Source organism: Pelmatolapia mariae, linkage group LG9, assembly GCF_036321145.2.
Source record: "Pelmatolapia mariae isolate MD_Pm_ZW linkage group LG9, Pm_UMD_F_2, whole genome shotgun sequence".
In the NCBI taxonomy this organism is placed as follows: domain Eukaryota; kingdom Metazoa; phylum Chordata; class Actinopteri; order Cichliformes; family Cichlidae; genus Pelmatolapia; species Pelmatolapia mariae.
The window spans coordinates 22,466,001-22,489,442 of NC_086235.1; the positions used below are offsets into that span (position 1 = coordinate 22,466,001).

A 23,442-nucleotide genomic window follows, 5' to 3' on the forward strand; every position below is an offset into this window, starting at 1 on the left:
ACCTCATGTAGGAAGTGCCGAGGAGACATCCTAGTCAGATTCCTGAACCACCTCAGTTGGTTCCTTTTGATGTGGAGGTGTAGCAGCTCTACAGTGAGTACCGCCTGAATGACTGCGCTCCGCACCTAATCTTACCTAAAGGAGAACCAAGACACCCTAAGGAGGATGCCCATTTCCTCTGCTTGTACTCACGATCTCACATTTTCAGATCTAGGCTCAGGCTACCTCAACCTGTCATGGCCGTCTGTCATGATAGGTTGGGGGTGAAGGATGGAGACAGGACAAAGGACATAAATACACATATATGTGATTTTTCCCAAAAAGTTGATTCTGTTCATCTGGATGTAGCATCATCGGGAAAACGATATATCCAGATGAACAGAATCAACTTTTTTGGGATTTCCTTACCTGGATGATTGAGCATGAATCAAGACACGTGTGCTTTTCTTAAAATAAAAATGTGGCATTTTTTTCTAATTTCAGAGAAGTTGGAGCCAGAGCAGCAGGTTAAAGTATTTCGGCCATAGTGACAGTCAACAGCACAATGAGTCCCTCAGGGCTATTTTCAAGCCCCGGGGACAGGGGCCCTTCACATCCAGTGCCTTGACCCAGCATCTGCCTCTAGCTCCAGGCCAAGCAGGGGCCACCACCTGCCCTGTGTAATCCAACTCAGCATTCACTCCTCACACAAGCTCAGTACCCATCAGTTAAAGAGATCAAAGAAGACATCGCTGGATCTTTCTCTTTTACCAAGATCTATTTCATGCTGTTTTTCCTCCTTACTGCACACACATAGACTCACACACACACACAGAAATATGTTACTCAGCAGTCGGTTTCTCTGCCTTAAGATCTGCAAACACTCCTCATAAACCGACTTAAAAGAATATATATGTACAGACAAAGAAGAACTCAGTTTTCTATCTGTTTGCAAGAGTGTTGTGAATTAATGTGCAATGAAGCTGTGGAAAAATCATAAGAAAATTTGTGTGATTCAATGTCCCGAAAAGAGGCTGAGCCATGTTTTATACTGCATCGTCTTTGTCACCATGAACCAAGAAATGTTACGGGGGATTTATTCAAACTGTTTTGTTTTTTTGATGATTGTCAATATCCACCCGCATATAGCTATCAGATGGTAATCACCAAATGGGGATGATTGTAACCTTCAACATTTTACTGATTTATACAAATCACAAGCAGACCAGAAAAGAGTTAGAAAAAAGAACTGTTTAGATGTTCAAAGTATCACGTCACAAGTGTTTTTGTTTTGTTTGGGGGAGGTTTTGTCCGTTGCACCATGTGCTCGATGACTATAAAGGAATAGCACATTGAGAAACTGTAGCTGAGAAGAAATTAAGCTAGTTAAAAGACCAGGTCAACATGTTGGAAATATAATCATTTAATTTCTTGCTGTGACCTAAGTAACTTAGTCCAGCCACTGTCAAGACAAACTGTCAAACTTGTATCAAGAAAAAAGGAGAGGTAAAATTGAGAAATGGGCAGCTAATGATAATCCGAAAACGAAGGGAGCTGGACAGAACCAAGCTCACCGCTTCCTCCTTTTTTAGTCTCTCAGCTAAGCTAAGCTAAGCATCCATTTGCCACGCTGACATTTCACTGGTGAGGAGTGTGTAAATTTATTGAGGAAATAAAAAGCTGATTTGTAGATACATTCATATATATTCCAGTAATTGGAAGTTGTGGGTTACAACATTTAAATAGATCAAAATAAAAAAAATAGATCTGCATGGAGCATCCATCTGATATTCAAGTTGGGTCTGAAAATCCTCCTCCGTGACATATGTAGTTTCTCCAACGCAAAGCCATTCTTCCTCCTCCCTGTCATTTTCTTTGTTTACTTTCAAACTTTGTGGCCTTTTATTTAAGGAGAAAAAAAAAGAGTATTTTCATGTTTTCCCTTTGCCGGGGTCACGTCTGATCTTTTGTGTTGCATTCAAAAATTCTTGTAAAGATTTTTACATAACGAAGTCTGACGGGCTATATAACAAATGCCATGAAACCATGATTTTGTTACGAGCAATTTATTTTTGTACTGAACGTTTTTATGCAATACCACTGAAATAAGTACTATTGCAAATTAAAGGCTTTATTCTCTCCTCAAAGGAACCCACCTCAGTCAGTCCTACCAGACTCTCTTATGTGTGATGACTCAAATTGCTTTCAGTGTAAGCTTGCATTTACCATTCGATGTTCTGCCAGTAATGACGATGGTAAATGCTTTGAAAACACAGGTGATGAGAGGCACACTTGTACTCCTTAAACACGAGAATACTGCCTTTCAGTTTGGGGAGATTTTATGTTAGCCATGCATACAATTATCAGAGTTCTTGCTTTGGCTCCAACTAAATAAGAGCAGGTTTGGATTCTCTGATAGTGTTTGAAAGGTGTGATGATCTTCTGTATGAATGCTCTGCCCCTTCTATTAGTGACCTTTTCATCCCCAGCCTTTCGCATCTTGGGTTTGCACATTGATCTTGTATTTTTTGTCAATCTTGTTCTCCAGAGGTGTTGATGTAAAAAAGAGCATGTTTCTGGCTTTATCAAACTGATGAAAAATGTCTCTCTAAGAAGCACAGCCACAAGGGTCCAATCATCAGTGTCCTGTATTTTTCTAATGTAAAAAAAAAGAATAAAAAAATAACAATATCTCATTGCAGAATTTGTTAATATACTATATGTGTGAAAAACATGGATATGATATGATAATGTGTTTATTGCCCAATCATAGTTGACAAATCGTTCAGTGTTGTGCAAGAGACTGTGTATAATTGTCATGACTTGTGAGGCTGGATTTGCACAGGACGTCTCGTTGGTTGTTGGAACAGTGTCGCGGATACTGAGAAGTGATGCGATTCTCCCAGAGCTAAAAACAAATGTTGCTTTTGTTCCTGTTTAAATCCAGTGTGAACGACTATGAAGAGGTTCACTGTGCACCGCTCCACAGGCGGGCCATTCACTTTTATGTGCAATTGTTTGTTGCAATCCATACGATATGTTGGGGGAATTATTAACAAGCAAAAAAAGAAAAAAAAATGCAGATTCTCTATGTGCCACAATACTCGGAGAAAAAATGTATTATGAAATAAATAAAATTCGCAAACTTAAAATTGTTTTTGTTTGCTTGTTTTTTCAAAGAAAAAGTTTGCCTTCACACTCACGAAAGTTACAAGCAAGGTTGTCAACAGATATAATCATGACATCCTGATTTATTAATCAATATAGAGTGCATTTTTATGTACAGACATGGGTGAGGCTCATAACAGACACAAGAGAAATATAATTATGAAGACGTGTATATAATCTCGATTTTTAAAAAATGACAAACGAAAAATGAAACTGAGTTTTTGGATGTGAGGAGGAGAGCACATCACGGTAGCCAATCACCGTCCTCCCCGTCGAGCACTTTTCCAAGGTTCTCCTTGTTTCTCAGGCTGCTGAGCAGCAGCTCCAACGTCCTGACGACGGGCATCCCATCGCTGCCCAGAGCCTCCAGACTGCTGTGCCTCTTCCCAAAGCGCCCAATGGGTCTCACCCCACGCCCCACATACCAGAATGGGTCTATCTCTGGACCTGGAAACCAAGCAGAGACAAGTTTATCAGTGCCACATAAAGCAAGGGATCCATACAAGATGTTAACAGCTATGTTTGAAAACAGAATCAATATTTAGGAAAGTGGTGGTTAAATATTCTGTTAGTGGACGGACTGTGAGGACAAAGAGTACTATTACAGCCACAAAACGGCATGATTTTGCCTTTTCCCCCCCTTTAAAAAAAAAAAAATCGTGTCTTTTAGTGGCTATCATTCAGACCTAAAACAATGGCATTCTGATATATTACCATGTAAAGTCTGAAAGCCTTTCAAATTAACTGCCAAATGTGTTTTCAGTCTTTAAACAAAACGCATGAATGCTTACATCTGTTCAGAATGTTTAGTATGCAACAACACAGAAGGCTGATCGACAGTATTAATAAATTAACAAATGCGTTGCTATCAAAACATTTAATTCAGTAACAAAATTTCCAGCGTGGGGAGCCAGTACAGTACTCCAATAATGATACAACCACATACTGAATTTACATTTGATGGCTGATGGAAGGTGAAAACCCGGTTAGCATTTCCTCACTCTGAATTAAACAGTGTGTAATTAACTAAATCAGTTTAAAGTCTAATAACAGAAAGTCTCCTGGTTACACTGACAGACAGCATATCTTCAAACTTAATAACTGGAAATAATGTTTAAAGGTTTCAATGGATATAATAGGATTATTAAGAAATAATTACATTAGATCTATTGAATTCCGTACACTCAGACACACACTTTATTAAATTGTTGTTGATTTAATAAAGTGTAACAGCCTATTTAGCTTTCTTTTTTTTCTTTTTCTTTTTTTCTTTTTGAGCGCATAAATCCCATCTGATCCTCATCGGGAAAGTCAAATCGGAATGATTTAAAGAAAACAGGTCTTACTTCTGTTGTCTACATTATGAACAATGTGGAAGTCGTGCTCCACTGTGGTGCTGTGAGCGCGGCTGAAGCTGGAGGAGAGAAGGAGGAGCAGCGCCAGAGCTGCGGGCAGCCAGCGGCTCGTCAGGACGCAGTGCCGGACATCAGCCGCTCTCACGGGCAGCATGCTGCGGTGTCGCTCAAGGCACTAAAGACAGGACGGAGGGACGCAGTTATAAGTAACTTATCACTTTTGAGAAGACACTGAAAACAGGAGCTATTCGCAAAACCAAGAAAAGACAGAGCTTGATAAAATTGGAGATTTGTTTTTAATGTGCGTTTGTTGCTCGCGATAGTAAAACTTCACGAAACACCGTTTCAAGTAGGATTAAGTCTTTTAAACCTCGGGACAAATCACTGAAACTCTAATCTGAAAACTTGAATTTCATAATTCTGGATGATGATAGAAACTTTGTGATGGTTATAAATCATAGATCCTTTGGGATTATGTGCAGGTTGAAATATTATAATTAGCCGCAATTAGCACAATTGTAGTTATTAAAAGCAAAAAGCAAAATAAAAATAATCGCAGAATTTGCATGCGTTAGACACATGCAAAATGTAAACCCCAAATGGTAAATACTTACCCTGAACTTTGGTAACAGGCTGAGGTCAGCTGGTGGACGTCTCCAGTCTTTATTGTTGGCAGGTGTGCCCCATCTTATATATATATCCATGCTGCCCATGAGGCTGTTGGATGATGAATCAAGAACGTCAGTCAGCCACAGTGATCCCAGACTACTGGATGCATCACCCTTCCTCTGCTCCTCCCACTCTTTAAACCCCCACTCATCCTTTTGAGAATGGAGGTTTGCTTTCAGAGTTTTCCTGACGTCTGTCACGCAGCAGAGCAGTCCATCAGCAAGTCAATGACATGCAGACACCTTTAAATTCATGAACATGGGGAGACCCACCGGCCCAAGTAGGTCTGTGAGACAATGACCCGGAGCTTTGGTGGGCGTTTTATGATTAGCCTTTCATCAATCAGCTTGATAGGGACTGGGTAGCACACAATCAGCTGCTGCAAAATGCTTCTTGGGTAAGATGTCTTCTCATAAGCTTTTGGAACTTCACTGATTCATGACGGGCTCTGAAAAGTCACGTACACTCACAGTGCTACACATGAGGAAGAAGTAAGAGTAAATATGCTGTATTTGCCACTGGTAGGTACTGAAAGGTGACAGTGAATCACAAGTGAGATGCTATGCATGGCGAGGAGAGATTTTCAAATGTATTGAGCTGTAAAGCTGCCTTGGGGCCCAAACCAGCATCTGTAAAGGTCAAGAAACTGTAACAAAAACTGCTTTGAATTTAACTGTGCAGCTTATCCATAATATAGGTAGGTTTTTTGGGGGCGTTAATCCATTCGGTTCAATATATTGACAATTCTTGTCTTTATCCATATGTTGAGACTCTCAGAGCTGACAGTAAATAGATTGTACCTCTGTCTCTGAATCACATTTGATGGATGAATCTATAATTAAAGTCAAATGTTGCACTTCTACAGGTGTGTGAGCTTTTTACAAAACAGAAACAAATATACAGAGTATAAATATATAAATGTATATTTTCCACTGTATATGTTGAAAACCATAAACCTTAAAATACACCATCAGACACTATACTAGGTACACCTTGTCAGTTTACAGTACTTAAGTTTCAGATCTGACATAATTCTTTGTGGCACAGATTCAACAAGGTGTTGGAAACATTCCTCTGAGATTTTGGTCAAAGTTGGCATCATAGCATTACACAGTTGTTGCAGATTTGTTGGCTGCACATCTATGATCTGGATCTCCTGTTCCACCACATCCCAAATGGATTGAGATCTGATGATTGTGGATACCATCTGAGTATAGCCAACTCATTGTCATGTTTCAGATAACAGTTTGAGATGACCTGAGCTTTGTGCATGATGCATTATCCTGTTGGAAGCAGCCATAAGAAGATGGGTACACTGTGGTCATAAAAGGATGAAGATACTAACCAACATCACTGAGATGCTGTGGAATTTAAACAATGCTCAGTTGGTCATAAGGGTCCCCTCACCATTATACCACTAAAAGCAGCCTGAAGTGCTGATACAAGGCAGGAAGGATCCATGCTTTCATGTTGTTTATGCAGCAGAAATCGAAACTCACCAGACTAGGAAACATTTTTCCAGACTTCTGTTTTTCACTTTTAGTGAATCAGTGCAAATTATAGCCTTAGTTTCCTGTTCTTAGCTGACCGAAACATCACCCAGTATGGTTTCCTGCTGTTGTAGCCCATTTACCTCTGCTTCATGTTGTGCTTCAAAGATGCTCTTCTGCACCTTGGTTGTAATAAGTAGTTATTTGAATTACTGAATCACTTAACCCCCCCCCCCCCCCCCCCCCCCCCCCCATTCTAATGGTAAATGGCCTGCATTTGTATAGCGCTTTACTCAGTCCCTAAGGACCCCAAAGCGCTTTACACTACATTCAGTCATTCACCCTGCTCAGTTTGAACTTCAGTGGCTCACCTTGACCATGTCTACATACTTAAATGTACTGAGTTGCTGACATATGCCTGGCTGATTAGATATTAGCATTAACAAGAAGCTGAACAGGTGTGCCTAACAAGCAGGTGTACTTTATTCAAACCAAAAAAAATACATCTGTAATTTTTGTCAGTTATGTTACAGTATGCATCCGTTCAAATGCACATCAAATAATTATTAAACTCCATCTAAAACTACACAGACTATCACTGATAGCACGTGTTTATGTTCATGTACACAACTCCACCCTGCGGCAGCACTTTTGTGCCCCTCCTACCGATTAGAGCAGCCATATTTGCGTCATGGCTGAGATCAGATTGTATGTTGCAGAGTGCGGCTGCAGTAATGAGAAGATAACAACCTGAGGATGTGCAATTGCAACACAATGTGGAAAAATCCATAAATAATGAAGCAAATTAGATTTATGACAGGGAACCCTTATTTGCTGGTGTCACCCTTGGATGCATTTTGCAGACAAATACTTTTAAAAAGGGCACAGAACAATGTTCTCAGTTCCTGATGTGCAATTTTTTATCTCACTGCTGTGATGGGTGTTAGCATTGTTTTCTCCTGCCCAGATAATTCCAGCAGCACGTTTTCCTGCCTGAAAGCAAAAACACACGACATTGCAGTATCTTTCATTTTAAACCTTTCTCTCGTGACTGTGGGGTCATAGGTCCCCGAATAATCGCTGATTAGCTTTCTTTGTGTTACAGTGAACAGAAGTATTGATCAAGTCACAGCACCAGGTAGCCAGCAGGGCTTCCTGCTCCATGACATGCTATGCATAATAGATCTGAAAGATCAAGATATGTTAATTATTTATAAATGGCAGCCAAGTGGAGTCAGTGGCCTAGTGGTCTAATGGACAAGGCACCAGCCTCTGGAGCTGGGGATTGTGGGTTCAAGTCCCACTTGGGTCGAGAATACATGCAGAACATGGGGATCTATAGGGTTAGTAATTTAAAGCAGGTTGGCACAGGCTCCTAACACTACTGATAAAGTCCTCCCTGTTATGATTCATGCTACACTTTAACCCTCTAGGCTTGTTCAAAATCACTACCCTTTCAGCTTGTTCATGGCCAAAAGTGGCCATGAATGACCAAAAAGAAAATCACAAATGGTGTGTTAGTGGCCAGAAAGGTAATTTAATGACCAAATGACCAATAAAATGATCAAAATTTATATTCCAGTGTGTGCTTCTGTGTGCATCCTCATTAGCAGCAAGATGTGCTAACCACAGTAGAGTGGTTTTTGTAAGCACACTTTCTACACCTGGTGCAAGGGGCTGCTGTTCCAATCCTGGAGGTGCGCCTTTTGCACCTTCTTCTCATTTTGTTGGTGGGGTGTGGGTCACACTGTGGTTCAGACTACTGTATCTTGAGATCAATGGCAGAAGTGGCTGAGAATTAAGGAGAAGGGTGTCTTGCAGTTGTTGAGGTCACCAGCATGTGCCCCAGCTCTCCCAGGATCACTCTTCATTTGTAGGTTGTAGAGGACTCCCCCACTTCAGTGAAGTTGTTTCCGGCGGGACAAAGGCATCGTATCCCAAGACATCCAGGAGATTGGAGAAAAGAGCCAGCAGCCATCAGTTAGTTTTCCTTCTACAACTCGAGGTGCCAACATCCTCTCTAAGTTATCCAAGCAATATTTGTGCCTACTGTAGTCCAGGATTGCTTCTTGCTTTCACGCATCCTTTATTCCCCATCACTGACTGGGTCCTTGTGTGTTGCTGTCAAAAGAAGCGCATTCCTCCGTTGCTTTGGCATGTGGGATATCGCCGTGGTAGTTTTGGTGAACCCAAAGACAGACAACAAAATCTTCCTCTGTTGCAACTGGAGGAGCTGGGGAGGAAGCTCTGGGTTGTTTCCCCTGTGCCAGTTTTCATCTGAGGAGTTCCTCTGCCAATGTGACCGAAGGAAAGACGTTGTCCTCGGAGCTCCTCCGTCAGTTGGAGTCTGAACCCCTTTCCCTTTTTTACTTCCTGAGAACTTCCAGTGTTGTCATCCAACATGCTATGTATTGCTTTATTCTGGTGTAGGCTTTATCTCCACTTCATCTATAATCCTCCAATCCTCACACCTTCGCCTCCCGTGCAGGTTTGTAAGGGTGCACAGCAGCTAAAGGATCTCTTTGATATAAAAAAGTCAAAAGTAGATCTCAGGCTGCTAATGCAGGAAACTGCATACAGGGTGACCCCTGGTTTGATACCAGTGGGTACTGGATTGTAGAGCAGTCTCTCTTCAGTGGTGGGACCCACATGGTTTTCCTTTCATGAGGGATCCACTCAGTCACCGGCTCCTCGGTCTCAGAAAATGCTCCTATGTTCTTTTCCATCAGCTGCTCAGCCTCCACCTCCATGCCCCCAACCCCAATCCTCCCCCAAAGAAGAGGATTCAGGCACTGGCTAGTACTCAACATCAGTGGTGATGCAGTCAGCCTCTGTGGAGATTGTCCCCTCATCTTCTGGAGAGGAAGTTTCTTCATCTTGGGCAGATGTCTTTTCTTCAATGGCAGAGGACTGCTTGCTGTCCTTGCTCTCTGACCAGATCATATAGACAGTGCTTGAAGCAGTGATGACTTTCTTGCCATATTGCCAGAATAAATGATCTGGAAGCTGTTAGGCTTACTTACAGCAGTAGCTCTGTCTGCACCTGCATAAACTCCAGGACACGTTTACAAACAGTGTTTGTTGTTGTTTGCGCTGCAGCTGCAGGTTTGAACTCTGCAAAATGTCCTGTGATTGGGTTTTTTTTTTTGTTTTGTTTTTTTTGTTTCTAGAGTTAATATTTTGGGTATGGTATCTTTTTATGAAAAATACAAGAGTAAAAGCGCTTTTAACATGTGCTTCAAAGCTAAATTTGACTGGGAACCTCAAAGCTCAATAGACTGCATCCACAGAAATTCACTGCAGCCTATGTAATGTTTGATGCGTCATTATTTATTCCAGTCTATCTTGCAAATACATGTTTGTACTGCATGTCATGCACAAACACAAACTATTAGATCCTTAAGATCAAACCTATGCCAAAATTGTTTCATTATATAGGTCCATTGGAGTGTGGTAAGCCATCAAAGGCCGCTACTAGAAACTCGGAATATTACATGAAATCGCTTGCTTGGCCAAAAATGGGTAAATGATGTAATTTGGTAAAAAACATTAAAAACTACAATTTTCATGTGTTGAGTTTAGAATGAAAGCAATTTTACCTAAATCGCATGATATAGTACTGTCAGTAACAAGGAATCAAAAAAGGTGGTTATAATGGGTTTCAATTGGCCAAAAATGGCCTCGATAGAGTCAAGAGGAACAATTTGGTGTATAGTGAATATTATTGATATTATTAAGGAGTTGATGTTGAAAATTAAAAAAATCTGAAATAAATACACAGCTTTGGGAAGTTTCATTTCATTTGCATTAACAGAACAAAAATGGTTGAAAAAAGAAAAGTGAAGTGGCCACAAATGGCCAGGATAGAACCCAGAGGGTTAAGTAATAGATCAACAAGTACAGTTTTTTTTAATGTAGTTAAACATCTTTACACTGGCAAAAACGGGAGTTTGTCCCACTTGAGATCAAAGAGGGTTGTATGTAGCATACCATGTTGGGCTTGATCTCCCTGATCAAAAGCATTTCTCTTCTTTCCTACATTGCTGACACACTATCCATGATCTAAAGCGTGTGAGGATGGGACAACAGGAGGTATTTCCCTTGCACCTTGAATTCAGAACAAAGGCCATTTATATAGAGAAACATTCTACATCCACAAACCTTACCCACAGACACCTCAGGGACGAAAAGGACATTAAAAAAAGGATACAAATTTTTTTATTTTTGTGAGGACATGAATATTTTAAAAGTAAACCTTTTACGAAAGGTCACTGCTAAATAGATGGCTGGTAAATGTTTTCTGTTGAATGTCACAAAAGCCATTTTCAGGCCATCAGATGAGAGCAATGGACCAGAGAGGCCCAGAGGCCTAATGGACAAGGCACCAGCCTCTGGAGCTGGTGGTTGTGGGTTTAAGTCTCACCTGGGTTGAGACTACTAAAAAGGACACTTAACAAAGTCTCAAAAAGTGAGAACTAAAACGAATGCAGACTGAAAAAAACTCCTTTGCTGAGGTTACACGGAGTCACTGCTGACCTTGAAAATCTTATATAAATACTATATATATTTCCACAGACATGAATTATTTAGAAGATAACGGGAACATGCATCCACCGTTTTTGTAAACTGAATGCTTTGCTGCCTCTCTGTGGTCAAATGCGCACATAGACTTTTTTACTGGACTACATCGCAAACAAATATATGTGTGCAATATATAAATATATAGTGTGTTAAGAGAGAAGAAAGAAGTGAATCTTCGGTGCAGCTAAAAAAAGAAACAGTGTTCACATGATTCATAAATATTACAGCGGCATACGTCACCCAACGAGGAACGCATGCGCAATGTGAAATGAAAGCAAACAGCAAAATATCGATACCAGTCTCAAACTACTACCATAACCTTGGAGTCAGGACGGTATTTATGGGACTACAGGCAAGGGAACTTTACTTAGAAGCCAAAATAAGACACACCGAATCTGCCTGAAACGGAGCTTTCTCTAAAAAAGAAGAGAGAAGTGAAACATCGCTCGCGTTTGACTTTTTGGAAGTGGCTCTAAAATAGTTCTCCGACTCTGCGCACTTGCTTCCTGTTGACACTGACTCTGTCAAATAACCAGTCAAACGACTCACTGACAGAAATGTAAAAGAAAGGAAAGCCGAGACCAGGTAAGAACGCGGGACAGGAGGTAAACACACAGGCAGACGGGACTCCGCTGGAACTATTTTCTACATGAGTCTTCGGGCAGGATGTCGCTGAGTTCAGGCGGTTGGGCTCACTCCTCCCCCGACCACACACTGGACCACTCCGCCGCGCTCCCCAGCCACTATGGGGCCTCGCAGTCTCAACTTGGCTGCCACACCGTCCTCATGTCGGTTCGGGTGTCAGTATGCCATTCTGGGATTCGGCCGCTGTGTCTTCCGGGAGCAGGTGATGAGTCACTCCGCCTGCAGCTCAGCATGGACCCGGGGAAATCCGGGGAATTCCGGCTGTCGCTCCTGGAGAACGGCGGGACTGGCCGGAGTGTGGTGAGTTCACAGCAGTGCGGGGGTTGACTTGTTGTGGTGTGTGTTTTTAAACGTGTTGTTAACATGCTGTTAAAAGATAATAGGAAATAGATGTATTTTAGATGTACCTCCACATCAATGCAAGGCTTTATGTTGTCCATGTTTATTTTTAATGAGCACTACCTCAAACAGTGCAGTGATTTACAGTTTTCTGGCTTTACACCAAAGCCATTCTGGTCTAGGAAATCCCCGCAGGCCCTTCAGGGTCTTAAGTTTCTTATGTAAATTGCCTTATGCAAAGGCCATACCCTTGACAACTTGAGGTAGTGATTCTAAATTATTAAATATTAAAATGTTGCTTGACAAAGCAGGTTCTTTTCTCTCTTTTTTTGGATAGATATTACCATTTTAACCACTCTTTTGTGAAAGAAATTAATGTCTGTCCATATCCTCTTTGCACAGGTTGTTTGGGTGTTTTTAAAGGGCACCCATGACCAGGGGGACAGATTCAGGCCACTCTGCTTGGAAGCAAATGCTATGTTTTACAGTATAGTGGGAAATTAAAGTTTAGACAAACCCATCACACAGTGACAAACACGACTGCCTTTGATTTCCTCTGACTGTTGCTCGCTCTTCTTTATTATTTCAGACCATCGCAGAGTTTGATTTGAGGAGCGTGAACTATGAGGTGAAGTCGCCAAAGTGCCACGAGCTGAGTTTGGCCGTTCCTCCCCATGATCGCATCAGCTTCAACTTTCGCTGCGAGCAGGAAGCCCAGGAGTGGGCTACTGTGGTGATGTCGTCACTAAGAGAAGCACACAGAGGTCAGTCACCCAGGAGAGCAAATACTTGTAGATGACAAACAGATATTTGGCCTTGGAGCAAAGTCCATCTAGCCTTTTTATTCTGCTTATCCAGTGGACACAGAGAAACAACCATTAACACATGACAAATTTAAAATAACCAAATAATTTAACCCCGCTAACTGCATGTCTTTGCACTGTGGGAGAAGCCAGAGTAGCCAGAGAGAGCCCACTCAGACACGTTTGAACAATCAAACTCCACACATAAAGGCTAGTGCCACATGGTAGAGTCAAACCCAGGAACTTCTTGATGTGAGGCAATAGCTTTAACCACCATGGTGCAAATGCATTCAAATTTGCAAAATATTGTAGGATGCTTTTGTTATGCTGATCCACCCTGTAGGGAATTTGTGTTTGTGCAAATTGAGGTATAAAATTGACTGGTAGCAACACCACCATGAACCTCACCATTCCAAGCTTCACCAGAGTATAAAACCTAACCAGACATTGTGATGTTCGTAAAGCTATAAAGTGTAGTTTTAAGTAAAGTGAGCATCGTTTAAATCATGCCCTGAGCTTTTTTCCCTTATCTTTTAACATACAATACAGAGAACAAACCTGCGTCACTTCGGTGTTTGTTGTGACCTACCCTTCCCTTAACTTCTCCCGTATATGTATAACTGCCCATGCTGACTCAAGGATGCTGAGGCCTGTGTGAGCTGAGAGCTCTTTGTTCTCCTCATGGCTAAAAATAGTTGTTCGTGCCGCTGGCTGTATGCTTGAAGTTGCACAAAATCCAATCAAATAAAATTTATTTAAGCATGTTTTTAAATAAGCAAACTCAACCACAGCGCTGTACAAATTATCGGACAGGCAACATAAGTAATATATGCAAAACGCAAATTAGTACAGGTTAAACCGTATAAGATAAACGCGACATACACATTGATTTATTAAAATAAAAACAAGAGCGATTACTTGGACCTGCATGAAACACTGCGTGTCCTTCCTGGTCTGCACGGTTGCTCGACAGCTCAAACAATGGGGACCTCTCTTTTTTGAAAAAGTGCAGCGTTGTGTGCGTGACTGGGATACAAACTGTGGAAGTGATGGTCTGATATACAAATTAGCCCTGTGGAACCAAGCACAGCATAGTCAACTGATTCCACTTTCATAGTGGAAACAGAGTGGCAGACGTTAGCTGTTACTCTTCATATTTCCATACGTTGCCTTGCTTCCCCCTGTGGGCTCAATTCACACAAACTTGCGAAATGATAAAATCACAGAATGATTGAGTCTCTTCTGGAGCTTAATGTGTTTTCTTTATCTCTTTCTTGTCTTTGAAATCTGTTTAGTTAAAATCTTTTTTCCCCCTCTGGGTTTCAAATTTATATATTGGCAGCCTCCTCTCACCATAATGAGCCGCAGCAGCCCCCTGACGGTCTCCATCATCAGAACACCTTAGCTTTGCAGCAAACAGGTGAGTGTGACACCTCTGTTTCTGTTTTCATTCATTTATTTGTTGTTAGTGTCCTTCTGATCTCTGCATGTCTCTCTGTGTTTCATCATGCGTGCATTTGTTTCATCTGTAGAGGACACTTGTATAGAGCTGACCAAGGCGATAGAGGCAGGTGACATGCAGTCTGCTTCTGCCTTTGCTGCTACGCTCGCCCATCAGCGTGCGGCACTTAGGATCCAGCCCTCCACCAGAGACCACGAATACAATGAAGTCAAGTAGGAACACGATTACTTGTTATGATTTCTATACTTCACGGCACGATCTATAATCAGTAGTTTTATGTTTCGATAATTTGATGTAATCTTAGTTGTTTGCACGGGTTTCATCTTGACTCGCAGTTTGGCTGTCGTAGTGGAGGATTCGTCCTCATCCTGTTGTGTCACTGTGAAAGTTTTCCCACACATGACTACTGCGTCGCTGAAACAGCAGGTTAATTTGAGCTACATATATATATGTATATCATATTCCTGTCACAGCATGATTTCGATTCTGCCCCACTGTTAATGTTTCTCTCTCATTCATTGTCATTCTCTTTGTTTTTTTCTAGATGTTTCTCGAATACGGCTTTCACCCACGAGTGCAGCGCTGGGTGATCGGCCAGTGCTTGTGCGTCGACCACCGATCCCTCGCGTCGTACGGTGTTCGTCAGCACGGTGACACGGCCTTCTTGTACCTCTTGTCAGCCCGGCATGCTCGCTTGACCCCGCAGGCCCTCCAGCAGGATCAGGAGAGCATCCTCCTCTTCAGCCCTTCATCTCAGTCTTCTCCAAACCCGCCACTCCCTACTACCTCTGCAAATGGCCCCTCATCTCAGGACTGGAGGCCTTACACCACACTTCCTTCTAGACTCCGTACCACTACCAACACTGGTAAGATGTGGTCTCTTCACAGTGGTTTATGTGAAATCTGAGCTATTTAAATCACAATTACACATGTGTATTTGTTGCTTTACTAACAAAGGGCCTTTGAACACCTTATCGCTAAAACCGTTGTGATCATTGCTTTGAAAAATACACCATGGTATGTTACATTCTTATCTTCTATATGTTATTCTAATAAGAGATGAATCTTCCCACAAAAAAGCAAAATCCTGGCGTGATTTAAAATTGAAAGGTCTCCTCTTTAAGGTTGTGTTCTTGTGCACCTCTACATTGCTTCCAGGGCTCCTGCTATTTTAGATCAGTTCCTAGAAGTCCTGTTCTGACAGTTTGCAAGTGTGCATCTGTGGGAGGTGGGAATCATAAGACCCCCCACGATACAGTATTATTGCAATTTTTAGCATTTTGCAATAAGCTCACAATAACATATACTACAATTTATCAAATTATTACAAATTATCTTTATTTATTTCATAAAATGTCGATATTTGGTGCCCCTATATTGATACAAAATAGCCACGCAAAATATTGCAATACCGTGCTGTATCGATGTTTTTCCACCTCTAATCTGTGCTGTGTTCCCGTTCCAATACGTTACAATTTTTTTTTTTTTTTGAGTATGAAGACAGAGAGTAGGGCTCATGAGTGTGATGGTGTGATGAAAAAGCTTCTGCCTGCTCAGTTCAGCGCGTGTTGAACTCTCAGGCACCTTGAGACGTTACAGTAGTGGCCTGCATTGACAGCCTAATGCTGGGGGAATGAACGTTTCGCACGGTGGGGTTAATGTCGAAGGGAAAAAAGTGACAAGCATGCTCCTGACCTGTTTAACAAAGAACTTAATATTTTGTCACACAAAGTAGGTCACAGCACAGTTTCTGAGACATGATCTAGAAGCAGAAGTGTTTGAAGTTGTTGTGCCCTGCCCAAGAAGACCAAAAATAGTGACTACATTTAAATTAAGTATGGCTTTTTGTTTTTCAGTGACAGATTCAAAGACTTTATTGATCTCACCTTGTATGACTCTTTAACACCTTATTTCTATTGTTAGATAAAAATAAATAAATAAATAATGTAAAGTGAGCAGTCGCCTACTAAACACTGTGCCATTGTTTGTCTGTGACTTTGTATGGTCTGTGCCCACATAGTGAAAATGTAACTCAGCAGAATACCAAGGAAAATAAATAATTACTCAATTTAAATCTATATGCATACACTTTGTGTGTCCAGCCTAATGATTAACATTAGACAGTGTAGTCAAATTTATAGCTGCAGGACAAAATGCAGCTGCTTGTCCTATTAAAGTAGCACATTCAGCTGTAGTCTGTAGCAAGGAACCGTTTTTTTGCAGTTGCAAGTTATATATATTATTTGCACCTGCTACATGTATCAACCAAAGCCATAAAGCCTTTCACACACTGGCATATTGAGCAAACATGTTTGCACGCAGATTTGATGTTGGCTGCTTAGTCTCTTTTTTTTCTCCTTAAATGCCTCAGGAGGTTTAGAGAGGCAAAACATCAGAGAGATCAGAGATCTCATCAACCTAGAGATGCCCCAGCTTGATAAAGCCCTGAGCCCGAAAACATCGCCTACCCAGGTAATGTAATTTTTGTCAACCTATCGAAAACATATACTCAAAAGACACACAGTTAAGTTCAGAAAGGTAAAAAGAATGTAGAGAATAACGGCGCTAAACAAATTTTCAGGGTTGGTCATGTCCTTCGTGCACCTACATTAACAAACCAACACGGCCGGGCTGTGAGATCTGCAGTACGGACCGACCTGAGAACTACGTTGTCCCGGGGGGATATCGACCTGATACACTGGAGCTTAGAAGAATTCAGAAGGAGAAAGAAGCTATCCGACAATACCAGCAGGTATTTAAAAAAGAATACATTCCGGGTAGTATGAACGTGCTTTTACGTGCACATACTTAATATGATTTCTGGAATATAACATGATGATGGGCACACAAAGCTCAGTTAAAAATTCAGGGAGGGGAGCACCACTTAGTGACACACAGTTTGGCCAAATTTGACAAAATGCTCAAAGTGAAACCGGTGAAAGGGAGAGGGTGATATGTATTTATTTTTAAAAAATTAATAACAGTGGTATTTGAATTGAAACTTTCAGGCTCTCTCAGGTTGACTCTCTTCTCTTCTGTCTCTGTTTTTTGAAGGAGAAAGGGAGAAGAGAGGGGCTGAGGAGTGCTGAGCTTCAAAACACCTCACTCCTGTTTAACCTGGACCAGAACTACTGAACATACAGACACAGGCAGACATACATCTCATGTTCGTTTCTATCCTTGAAGCACCATCTCCACTGCAGACACTGCCCATGACTATATTCATGTCCACATGCATGCAATAAAACTGTCGAATTTTACCCCTGAAGTCATTTTAAGCTGTCTTTAGGCAGGATTCATGCATCGGTTGCATCCCATATTTGCAGATTCATAAGATCGTACAGTTTACAGGTTGTGTGAGAACATGTTACTTTTTTTTTTTTTTTTTTTTTTTTGCACATTTTCTGAAAAATGTGGAAAAAGTGCTCTGAATGAGCAGTAATGCTGACAACGACGAGCAGGTTTTTAAAAAAACCTGTCAGATTTCTTTTTACATTTGACCCTGGTCAAATATACATGGCTCCAAAAGACATTACTCATATTGAACATCCAGTGACAGTCGTAATCACTGCAGCCTTTCAGCAAATCAAATGAAGTGGCTTTTTAATGAACTCTTTAGGAGCAATAGTTGCCACCGAGTTGAATGTATGAGTCATTTATTTTGCACTGCGATACTGTATATACTCTGAATGGATAAAAATAAAAGGTTTTGACTCTGTGTGCTTGTCTGTGTTTGTGTAAATGAGGATTTTGAGCATTATCGAGTTTAAAATGCACATTATAAGAAAAAGCTGGAAGAGCGCATTTTACAGAACTTGCCTTTAACCCTCACTTCCCTCCTCCAACAACACCGCTCCTTCTTCCAGGCGAGGGAGGAGGAGCGAAGGCAGAACTTTGCCCGGCTGGTGATGATGGATGGTCAGGACCTGGTGCCTAACCCTGAATCTGTGGAGTGTAGGATCTGCTATGCAGGCTTACAGCCGGGAGATGGCATCCTCCTGAGGGAGTGTCTGCACTGTTTTTGCAGGTAAAATTTAGGGGTGGCGGTTTTTTGATTTGTTTTGTTTTTCTTGTACACCTTGGGTGACTTTTCTGTGTTTGTGTGCATGCCTGCTTAGAGAGTGCTTGCGCTCTGTCATTATGCTGAGCGAGGAGCCTGAGGTGTCCTGTCCCTACAGAGATGACACATACTCCTGTTCCTGCTTCCTGCAGGAGAGGGAGATCAGAGCTGTGAGTGAGACCAACTAACAACTTCTGACACTTTTTTTTTTTCTTTTTTTTTAATACTACAGTTTTAGCTTTTAGTGTTAGCACACATTCACCATCTTCCTCCTGTTTCCTGGTGACAGTTGGTTCCTGCAGAGGAGTATGAACGCTGGCTGCAGAGGGGTCTTTCAGTTGCAGAGTCTCGGTGTGAGGGCAGCTATCACTGTGCTACTCCTGACTGTCTGGGCTGGTGTGTGTATGAGGATACTGTCAATGTCTTCCACTGCCCTGTCTGCAAGAAACACAACTGCCTAATCTGCAAGGTAGAAATCATATACAGTATATACTGGTATAAAATGAAATTTAATAATTTATTCCTGTCTTTTGTTCCTATATTGGGTGCTTGAACTCATGTGATGCATTAGATTTGCACATTGTAGAGATGCAGATTGAACTTTGATCGAATTAATTAGTCCAAGCTAATTTAGAATAAGTTTGAGTGGCTTCTGCCAGCAACAGTTTATTTTAATTGCACATTATGCTGTTAAAAATGAAAAATACTTTGTACAAATGAATGCGTAAATGACAAAATGTCCAAGTATTGACATGCTTTTAACTGGTTTGGTTGCCTCATGCTAGCTGCAAATTGAATAAGAAATGTTTATTTCTGCAAAGAATGCCTGTTTTGCTCATTCCTAGCTACATTTTTATTGAATTTATCCAACTGTCCTAGAGTGATTTACATAAATTACAGTTTTTAAAAGATCCTTATTTGTTCCTCTTTCTATTTTCTCCTCAGTCTATCCATGAGGGTATGAATTGTAAGCAGTACCAGGACGATCTTGCAGCGCGTGCTATCAATGACTCTGCTGCTCGAAGGACAACACATCTACTAAATGTGAGCTACAACAGACATGGTGTTGTGGTCAGAAGTTTTCATACATTTCTTGTGGCATGAATATCACGGTAATTTGGGGCTTTTAGCTTTTTATTACTCTGAAAAACAAGAATTGGGTGCACAAGTTTCCCCACTAACATTTGGTTAAATATCTCATAGCAAGTTCTACTACGAGCAGATGTTTTTGGTAGCCATCAACAAGCTTCTGCTATAATTCTGTCTGTGATATTTAACCACTCTATTTGGCAGAATTGGTAGAGTCCTTTAAATTAGTTGGTCTCTTGGCACAGACCCGCCTTTAGTCTACAAGTTTCCATTAGGGTTGAAGTTTGTACATTGGGAAGATCATTGCAGAAGCTTAATGTTAGCCTGCTTTATCTAATCCAAAACCAGTTTATGTGTGTATTTGGGATCATTGTCCTGTCTTCTGTGTATTGTACCAGTACCACAACCCTAGAACACGATGCTACCACCACCATGCTTGACAGTTTTACTTTGTTTTTAGGTTTGCAAGCCTCACCCTTACTCCTCCAAACATGTGTCTTGTAATTGTGGCCAAACAGCTCAATCTGACCATAAAACCTTTGGAACACATTTGGGTTGTCCATGGGGGCAGCTGCAAATTTCAGTTGAACTAGACGGTGTTGATTTTGGAGCAGGGGCATCTTTCATGATCAGCACACAAATCCCTTTTATGCAGCAAATAAAAACAAAAAGTTGTAGTCAATCACAATTACTAACAAGAAGTAAGCGTGCCTTGGCTTTGTCAAGTTTAAAGACATTGTAGAACCTTCATCACTAATTATTAAAATATTTAAGCGAGTGTATGTATATATTTGTGCCTGTGTGTATACTTTTAAATCTGTGTAGATTAGCGAATATCTCAAATAAATTCAAACTTGTGCAAGAAATTCTTGGTTTTAAAGTAACAAAGTAACAAAAGATGTATGCTGAACAGTGCCACCCTAGAAAAAGAACCGTCCAAAGAAATCATTAAAATCCCCAAATTACCATGACACCCATGCCAATGATGAGTGTATGTGAACTTCTAACCACAACATCTGTACTGTATGTGGGATGTGGGACATGACAGAGACTTCTTTTGAGTTGTATACTGTTTTAAGGCTATTTGTAATACACAGAGATAGAAGGGACAGTGTTGCAGATCCATTTTTTACCTCCACTCATAAGCAGTGAATGGCTTTGTGGTCTAATGCTTACAGACAAACTGATATATACTGGTAATGCTTTCCATATCCTCGGGTCTCATATTCTTTCTTCTTTTTCTTGTTCTTGTTTTATCTCTCACAAACAGACTCTTGTGCAGTCAGGGGAGGCCATGCGCTGTCCACAGTGTGGCATCATTGTACAGAAGAGAGATGGATGTGACTGGCTGCGCTGTACAGTCTGTCACACTGAGATCTGCTGGGTAACCAGAGGGCCACGCTGGGGGCCAAGGGTATGAAATCTGTCCTTTCTACCTTAACTTTAACAATTTATCTATTTTTGCTTTATTTAGTAACCTTGGTCAGATAGACTCAAAAACTGTTTATGTCCACCTAAAAAGACTGCAAAGCCTTGTTTTCCATCAAAGCATGTTCCTCATTCTGTTGCTTTTAAAGGGTCCAGGGGACACCAGTGGAGGATGCCGTTGCAACGTGAACAACCGAAAGTGTCACCCTAAATGCCAAAACTGCCACTGAGAGGGTCAAAATGGGTCAGATTGCCCCGAATGAATGAGTGACTGAACTTGGGGAAAAAAGCTGCTCTCTCAATAGCATGGAAAGAAAGACTGAGATTTCTATTTAAGCTATATTTAATACAAAACTGTGCAGAATTTATACATTAAATACATACTGAGATCTTTAATCAACAAATCTCTAACGGTCACTTATTTTCACTGGTTTTTCCACTGGAATCCGAATGAAAGAAATAATATTTTTACATGTCGCTGCATCTCACTAATAAGAATATGCTGTTAGTTATGTAACGAAGATGAGCGTGGTCAGAATTATGCAGTATAAAAAAACAGGAGTGTTTACTTTGAATGCATGTGGTGCCTTTTCAGAATGTTTGCACAGCTGATGTAGCAGTACAGGTGTGTTACTTTCTGTTTTAGCAGTTACGAGCCTGGATGCATTACATAAAACTGAAGTGGCCTTGTTTCTCGTGCACAAAAATCAGTAGCAGGGTGTTTCTGAAAGACACAAAATGTGACAATTTCTCATTGTGATAGATGAATGTGATAAATAGATGAAGCAAGAGTCCCGAGTTACATATAGAAACATTTCTGAATGTGTGTGTGTGTGTGTTTGTACGTCTGCGTGATGCCGTGTAATGACTGCATGGGTGCCTTGTTACCAAAGAGGTTTGAACCGAAACAAGTGTGTGTCTGATTATTCCTTCGATTGGGATCCGTTGGTCTGATGCCTGAGAGAAACCAGACTGTTTTCACAGAGTCGTGTTTTATTACCCACAACTCCGTGTTCGCCCAGAAACGGCTCACATTTGAGTATTGTGTGGTGACATCACCAATAAAGTGTTAATTAATAGGCAGGTATTGGTTGTTAAGTTTATATTTCCTGTATTGGGAGGCACATGTAAACACCTTTTGTCAATAAGCTTCTATTCCTGTAGAAGACCTCGGATACAATAAAGTAATTCAGAACAGTGTAAATACTTAAAATATGTTTTTATCCATGTACCCATCAATGCCCTCTCTCTTCACTGGAAAAGGGGGGACAAAAAAGATGCCTAACTTCAAATTCCTGAGTATTCCCTCGACTACACTACTGCCCAGAACTGACAGGCCAAGAAAAGATCCTCACTCCTTTCTGTGTGTAAAAGTCAGCACTGTGCTGCTGACTTTATGTTGTGCCTTAACAATAAATAAACACCATTCAAACTCACACGTGTGTTTGAGAGTGATTTAACGTAGAACTGAGTGAATGAGCAGCCTTAAAGCTGTCATCGTACTTTCTAATCCTTTAGTAGGGTAAATTTTTCACAGCTTGTAAATATTCAAAGGCTATTTGTAGCGTCCAAAGAGAAGACTTGGTGACTTCTGCATGTCTTCTTAAATGCACATAAACATTATCCCCTTCTTTCAACTGCTCCCTTTAGGGGATTTTTTCCCCATCTCCCCACCTAACTCTAGCATCCTTCTCTATCACATCAACCTTCTGCATCTCCTCCTTCACTACATCCATGACCCTTCCAAACTGCTCAACCTGATATTTTCATTTCTAATACTGCCTATCCCGTTCTCTCCCAATGACAATCTTCATATCTTTAACTCTGACAGTTCAGGTGAAGCTGGTTCACCTCCTGTCTTTCTGTCAGTGCCACCATCTCCAAACCATACGTCATAGCAGTCGTTTCCACCTGCTCCACCCACTCTCCACTCTCTACTTCACCTGTCTTCTGCACTGTTTGTTGCCTTGGATGCTTGATCCCGGGTATTTAAACTCATCCGCCTTCACAACATTTACATCTAGTAGATTGTAACATTTTATTAATGTTACAATTCATCCATTTTGTGTATTTAATCAGATGGGACCACACTTCAGAACAACAAACTCTTCTTCACATACCTTTTATGAAGTAAAGTTTTCAGCAAAAACCCTTTACTGTAATCACCTTTCGGTTTCAAGGTTATTGCTCCAGTCCGCCATTCCTGCAGTGGACTTCCTGTGCGCCTTTTATCGCCGTTGTCACATTTTATAGTTAATTGTTGTTGCTGTTTAGCATTAAAAAACAAAACAAGCACTTATTTTCAAGTGCACATGATGTTCGTTTAAGCGCAAAGTCAGTCCCACTTTCCACAGCCCCTTCTTCTTTGCGAGCA

The 23,442-nt window shown here is 41.0% G+C and overlaps 3 protein-coding genes across 6 annotated transcripts in view; 2 read left to right on the plus strand and 1 right to left on the minus strand.

Annotated features, from left to right (window-relative positions):
• myripb (myosin VIIA and Rab interacting protein b) overlaps positions 1 to 3,117 on the plus strand; it is a 118,322-nt gene extending 115,205 nt beyond the window's left edge. For both annotated transcript variants that reach the window (XM_063483788.1, XM_063483789.1), the window contains one exon: positions 484 to 3,117. In XM_063483788.1, coding sequence (XP_063339858.1) covers positions 484 to 527 — 44 coding nt within the window. In that variant the 3' untranslated portion in view covers positions 528 to 3,117. The remainder of the gene's footprint in view (positions 1 to 483) is intronic.
• A 166-nt stretch (positions 3,118 to 3,283) lies between these two features.
• Positions 3,284 to 23,343, minus strand: prlh2 (prolactin releasing hormone 2). Of its 3 annotated transcripts, XM_063483798.1 has the most exons (4): positions 23,235 to 23,335; positions 5,117 to 5,219; positions 4,494 to 4,677; positions 3,284 to 3,594 (listed from the first exon to the last, which is right to left on the minus strand). In XM_063483798.1, the coding sequence occupies exons 1-4, from the start codon at positions 23,267 to 23,269 to the stop codon at positions 3,392 to 3,394; spliced, it is 525 nt and encodes a 174-aa protein (XP_063339868.1). In that variant the 5' UTR covers positions 23,270 to 23,335; the 3' UTR covers positions 3,284 to 3,391. The 3 variants fall into 3 exon arrangements, 1 of the variants encoding a protein (XP_063339868.1); XR_010094842.1 differs by lacking the exons at positions 3,284 to 3,594; positions 4,494 to 4,677; positions 5,117 to 5,219 and adding exons at positions 12,165 to 12,253; positions 12,744 to 12,971 and having other exon boundaries at positions 23,235 to 23,343; XR_010094843.1 differs by lacking the exons at positions 3,284 to 3,594; positions 4,494 to 4,677; positions 5,117 to 5,219 and adding exons at positions 12,165 to 12,253; positions 12,744 to 12,971 and having other exon boundaries at positions 23,189 to 23,295.
• On the plus strand, positions 10,478 to 22,504 carry shrprbck1r (sharpin and rbck1 related). The gene is made up of 14 exons (XM_063483796.1): positions 10,478 to 12,187; positions 12,816 to 12,990; positions 14,372 to 14,449; positions 14,562 to 14,703; positions 14,827 to 14,917; positions 15,036 to 15,357; positions 16,863 to 16,963; positions 17,073 to 17,243; positions 18,358 to 18,518; positions 18,610 to 18,721; positions 18,841 to 19,020; positions 19,497 to 19,595; positions 20,911 to 21,054; positions 21,218 to 22,504. Exons 1-14 carry the CDS (start codon positions 11,909 to 11,911, stop codon positions 21,296 to 21,298), a joined length of 2,136 nt encoding a protein of 711 aa, XP_063339866.1. The 5' UTR covers positions 10,478 to 11,908; the 3' UTR covers positions 21,299 to 22,504.
• Positions 23,344 to 23,442: the final 99 nt, after the last annotated feature.

Coding starts and splice junctions, on each gene's coding strand:
- shrprbck1r (XM_063483796.1), top strand. CDS start 11,909: ATGTCGCTGAGTTCAGGCGGTTGGGCTCACTCCTCCCCCGACCACACA. Junction 16,964..17,072: donor CGAAAACATCGCCTACCCAG/GTAATGTAATTT, acceptor ACAAATTTTCAG/GGTTGGTCATGTCCTTCGTG. Junction 19,596..20,910: donor GGACAACACATCTACTAAAT/GTGAGCTACAAC, acceptor TCTCACAAACAG/ACTCTTGTGCAGTCAGGGGA.
- prlh2 (XM_063483798.1), bottom strand. CDS start 23,269: ATGGCGGACTGGAGCAATAACCTTGAAACCGAAAG. Junction 5,220..23,234: donor AATAACCTTGAAACCGAAAG/GTGATTACAGTA, acceptor ATCATCCAACAG/CCTCATGGGCAGCATGGATA. Junction 3,595..4,493: donor TCATAATGTAGACAACAGAA/GTAAGACCTGTT, acceptor CTTGGTTTCCAG/GTCCAGAGATAGACCCATTC.